The 3,457-nt window shown below is 51.7% G+C and overlaps 1 protein-coding gene across 1 annotated transcript; it reads right to left on the reverse strand.

The window, feature by feature from the left end:
• On the reverse strand, positions 321 to 2,103 carry LOC8065133 (probable xyloglucan endotransglucosylase/hydrolase protein 23). Its single transcript, XM_002438891.2, has 2 exons — positions 1,236 to 2,103; positions 321 to 1,116 (listed from the first exon to the last, which is right to left on the reverse strand). Exons 1-2 carry the CDS (start codon positions 1,706 to 1,708, stop codon positions 684 to 686), a joined length of 906 nt encoding a protein of 301 aa, XP_002438936.1. The 5' UTR covers positions 1,709 to 2,103; the 3' UTR covers positions 321 to 683.

Consider the following 3,457-nt stretch of genomic DNA (forward strand, 5'->3'; position numbering starts at 1 on the left):
GACAGATTGAGACACGGATGGATTTGTCGCGTGCTTAATGGAGAGGTAGAAGTTGCTATTGATGCTCCAGTAGTGCACAACATCTGGCGACTGCAACATTTACTTGCCTGCATGTCGATCTACTATTATACCATATCCGACAGGTGACCCCATCAATTGGCTTCAGAGTAGAGTGGTATGCAGTGATACAGTGACCATGTATCAATGCATGAAAAAGGACCGCTGTCGATGAATTGTTTATCGATCTGTGCAGGATAATTTGCAGGAGTAATCACAATCACATCCAGCGACGCACATCAGTCACAGTGCACGCGTACATGGAACAAAGCGAAAAACACGTATTGACATTTTTTGATGGAGGAGTACTATATGATTCAGACATGAGACATGAACACGAACAGTAGACTACATACACGTACGAACAGGGTGGCGAAGGCGCGAGGATTCCGGTTTACAGAACAGCCACAATAATTTTACCACCAGCAGTACTCCGTACTGCATTACAATTCGCCAAATCCTTATTTATTTACCATACAGAGGAGGCCCCCTCAGCCATCCCATGCTTTTCCTTGCCCTTCGTCTTGCTTGATCCGGTGACGAGATCGATCGCCGTGGCAGTAGCACACCACGCGCCATTGTTGGAGGAGCCTGTTGGACGGACGACGACGAACGGAGCCGGGCTACTACTGCATGGAGCACTCGGCGGGGAGGCCCTGCGGGTAGCGCTTGGGGTCGGTGCAGTAGTTGTAGATCATGTACTTGCGCTGCACCCACCGCATCCGCTGCTGCAGCGTGAGGTCCAGCTCCTGGTTGTACCAGTCCCCGGCCGGCGCTCCAGCGCCGGCGCCCTCGGTGCCGACGGCGCCGCCGCCGCCGCCGCCGCCGCAGCGCGTCTTGCCGCCGGCGACTGCGACGCAGGCGTCGGCCCTGAATCCCCGGTACGAGGCGGAGAAGGGCGCGTGGGACCAGTCCGTCTTGACGCGGCCGCCCTGTGTCGCCCAGTCGTCGGCGTTCCACAGGCTGGAGTAGAGCCGCATCGGCTGGTTCTTGGGGAACGCCACCCCCTTGCTCTCCAGGTTCCGGAAGTCCCTGATCGGCATCTCGTCCACCATGAAGCTGCACGAACGGCATGATCGATCAGTCAATGTCAATCGACAGTCAGTTGGACGACACTCTTAATCAAATCAAACACCAAACACGAACACGACGAGACGAGACGAATTGGTTTTACTTACATGACGTGCTTGGGGTTCCAGAGGATGGAGTAGGTATGGAAGTCCTTGGTGGGATCAAACCAGAGGCGGAACTGCTGCTCCCTCTGTCCCTGGCCCTGGGTGAACACGTTGGTGTGCAGCGTGTAGGGCTCGCCGGAGACGTTGCCGAGGAACTCGAAGTCGATCTCATCGTGGGTGTTGCCCTGCGACGACAGGTAGTAGGCGGTGACGGTGCCGGCCGAGTTGCCGGGGACCAGCTTCAGCTGCATGTCGATCTTGCCGAAGAGGTACTCGTGCCTGGACTGGAACCCGGACCCGGAGGTCCGGTCCAGCGTCAGCGTCAGCAGCTGCCCGTTGTCCTGGATCTTGCCACGACCGTCGCCCCACGTGATGTCGAACTCCTGGTTGAAGTTGGCCGCCGCCACGGCGACGGCGACGGCGGCGGAGTAGGACAGCAGTACGCCCAGCAGCAGGGACACACGACGAGACGCCATGACCGTGAGTAGTGGTCGATCACTCGAGAACTCCTCACTCAACTACAGCCTAACCAACCAACCAAGAGACACGAGAGTACACTAATGACTAGCTTGAAATAGGATCAAACAATCAATCAAGCAGGTTTGCAAGGTGCTCGATCGGATGAGCTGGAGCGAGATGATCGAGCTTGTGGTTTGTGAGTGGAGGAGGCGAGGGAGGGTTTTATAGGGGGAGAGAGAGGGGTTTGGGCCGGCGGCGGCGATGAGAATGGGAATGGCGTGCCGCGCGCATGGTGCCGGGAAGCAGAGAGTTGTACTGCACGAGCCCGGCCGTGTGTGACAGTGTGAGAGGGTAATGCGTGTGAGTTGGCGCCAGCCATGCGAGGAGGAGTCAGGAGATGGGAGGAGGGAGACAGGGCAGGGGCGCGCAGGACGCTGCGGCGGGGCAGAGCGGGGTTGATGAGGGGCAGCCGGCAGGGCCGCAGGAAGGGGAGGGGGAGGCGACGGCACGCGCACAGCGACGAGACGAGCCGAGCGAGATATTTTAGGGTCGACCGGGACGTGCAGCGAATTCCATCATGGTGCACCGGCCCGTTCGTTCTCGCGACCGGGGTTGTGTCCGGCTGTGGAAAGGAGAAGGCTCAAGCGAACAGAGGCAGCTCAAAACAGGGCACTGGAGGAAACTTTCATGTGTCAAGTCCATGAAGAAATGGTGCCTACGCTTAGGGCTTTCCTGCGTACTCAGATCACACCATTCACATTGACATGATGGTAAAGTTCTGTTTACCCAGTACTGAGTACATGCAATGCAATTATACGCACACACACACGGACATGCCAATCAGGTAGCTAGCTGGTTCTAAGTAAACAGTGAGGCCAATATGCTAACCGCGCGCATGTCAAGTACAGGCACCAACGCGTGATATAAAAAATGCCATTGCGATGACTGTCATGACTGTTGTACGCACTGTACACTGCCATATCCCTATCTTGATTGTTTATTTACAAACCAAAGCATGTCAGGATACTCTTATATTTTATCACGCCACCAGTATGTTTTTTTTTAGTGAGTGCCATCACGTCCACAATAATATAAGCCTGAAACAACATCAATACCTACTGTTACGTGCACTCAGGATACTCCCCAACTCTGACTGTTTCATTTGAGCCAAGGTAATCTACACCGCAGCTAATTTTGTGTAACATCCCTGATGTTACGAACACTAAAACTGGATCATGTCATCATAAGCATTGCAAAGCATATTTGTTAAGCACATTATTATGCATCAACTTAAAATAAGGTTATTTTGGTTGATTGTGCTTAGGAAATTAAAGTGTGCTTATATTGTGTATGGATGTTTGTGTTGGTGATTAAAACCCTGGGTGGAAGTTTTTCCGAAAGACTTAAGGGGGGAAACCCTAGTTTCCAAAACCCTAGAATTTGTCCCCTTTTGTGCAATTCAAAAACAAAGCAAAATTTGAAGTTGAGTTCAAAAGCAAAGTTGTAAATCTTGTCAAGATGTACAACTTTGGTGTTTTGAGTTTTTGAAGTTTCAGTACAAAATTTAAAGTAATTTTGAAAATACAATTTTCCAGAAATTGTTCCCTTTTCCGATTTGAATCCCCAATTCAAAATCTATTTGGAATTTTGAAAAGTGGTCAACATGAAAGTTGTAGGGCTCAAAAAGTTGAACAACTTTCATGTTGGGAGTTTTTCAAGTTGTTTGGAAAAATTAAAAGTAATTTTGGAAATTCTAATCTGCTCCA

This window comes from Sorghum bicolor, chromosome 10 (assembly GCF_000003195.3).
Source record: "Sorghum bicolor cultivar BTx623 chromosome 10, Sorghum_bicolor_NCBIv3, whole genome shotgun sequence".
NCBI lineage: Eukaryota > Viridiplantae > Streptophyta > Magnoliopsida > Poales > Poaceae > Sorghum > Sorghum bicolor.

Bases quoted from the DNA above. Each gene is read 5' to 3' on its own strand.
- LOC8065133 (XM_002438891.2), bottom strand. From the start codon at position 1,708: ATGGCGTCTCGTCGTGTGTCCCTGCTGCTGGGCGTACTGCTGTCCTAC. The intron at 1,117-1,235 runs GTAAGTAAAACC...CCGTTCGTGCAG, and splicing joins TGGAACCCCAAGCACGTCAT to CTTCATGGTGGACGAGATGC.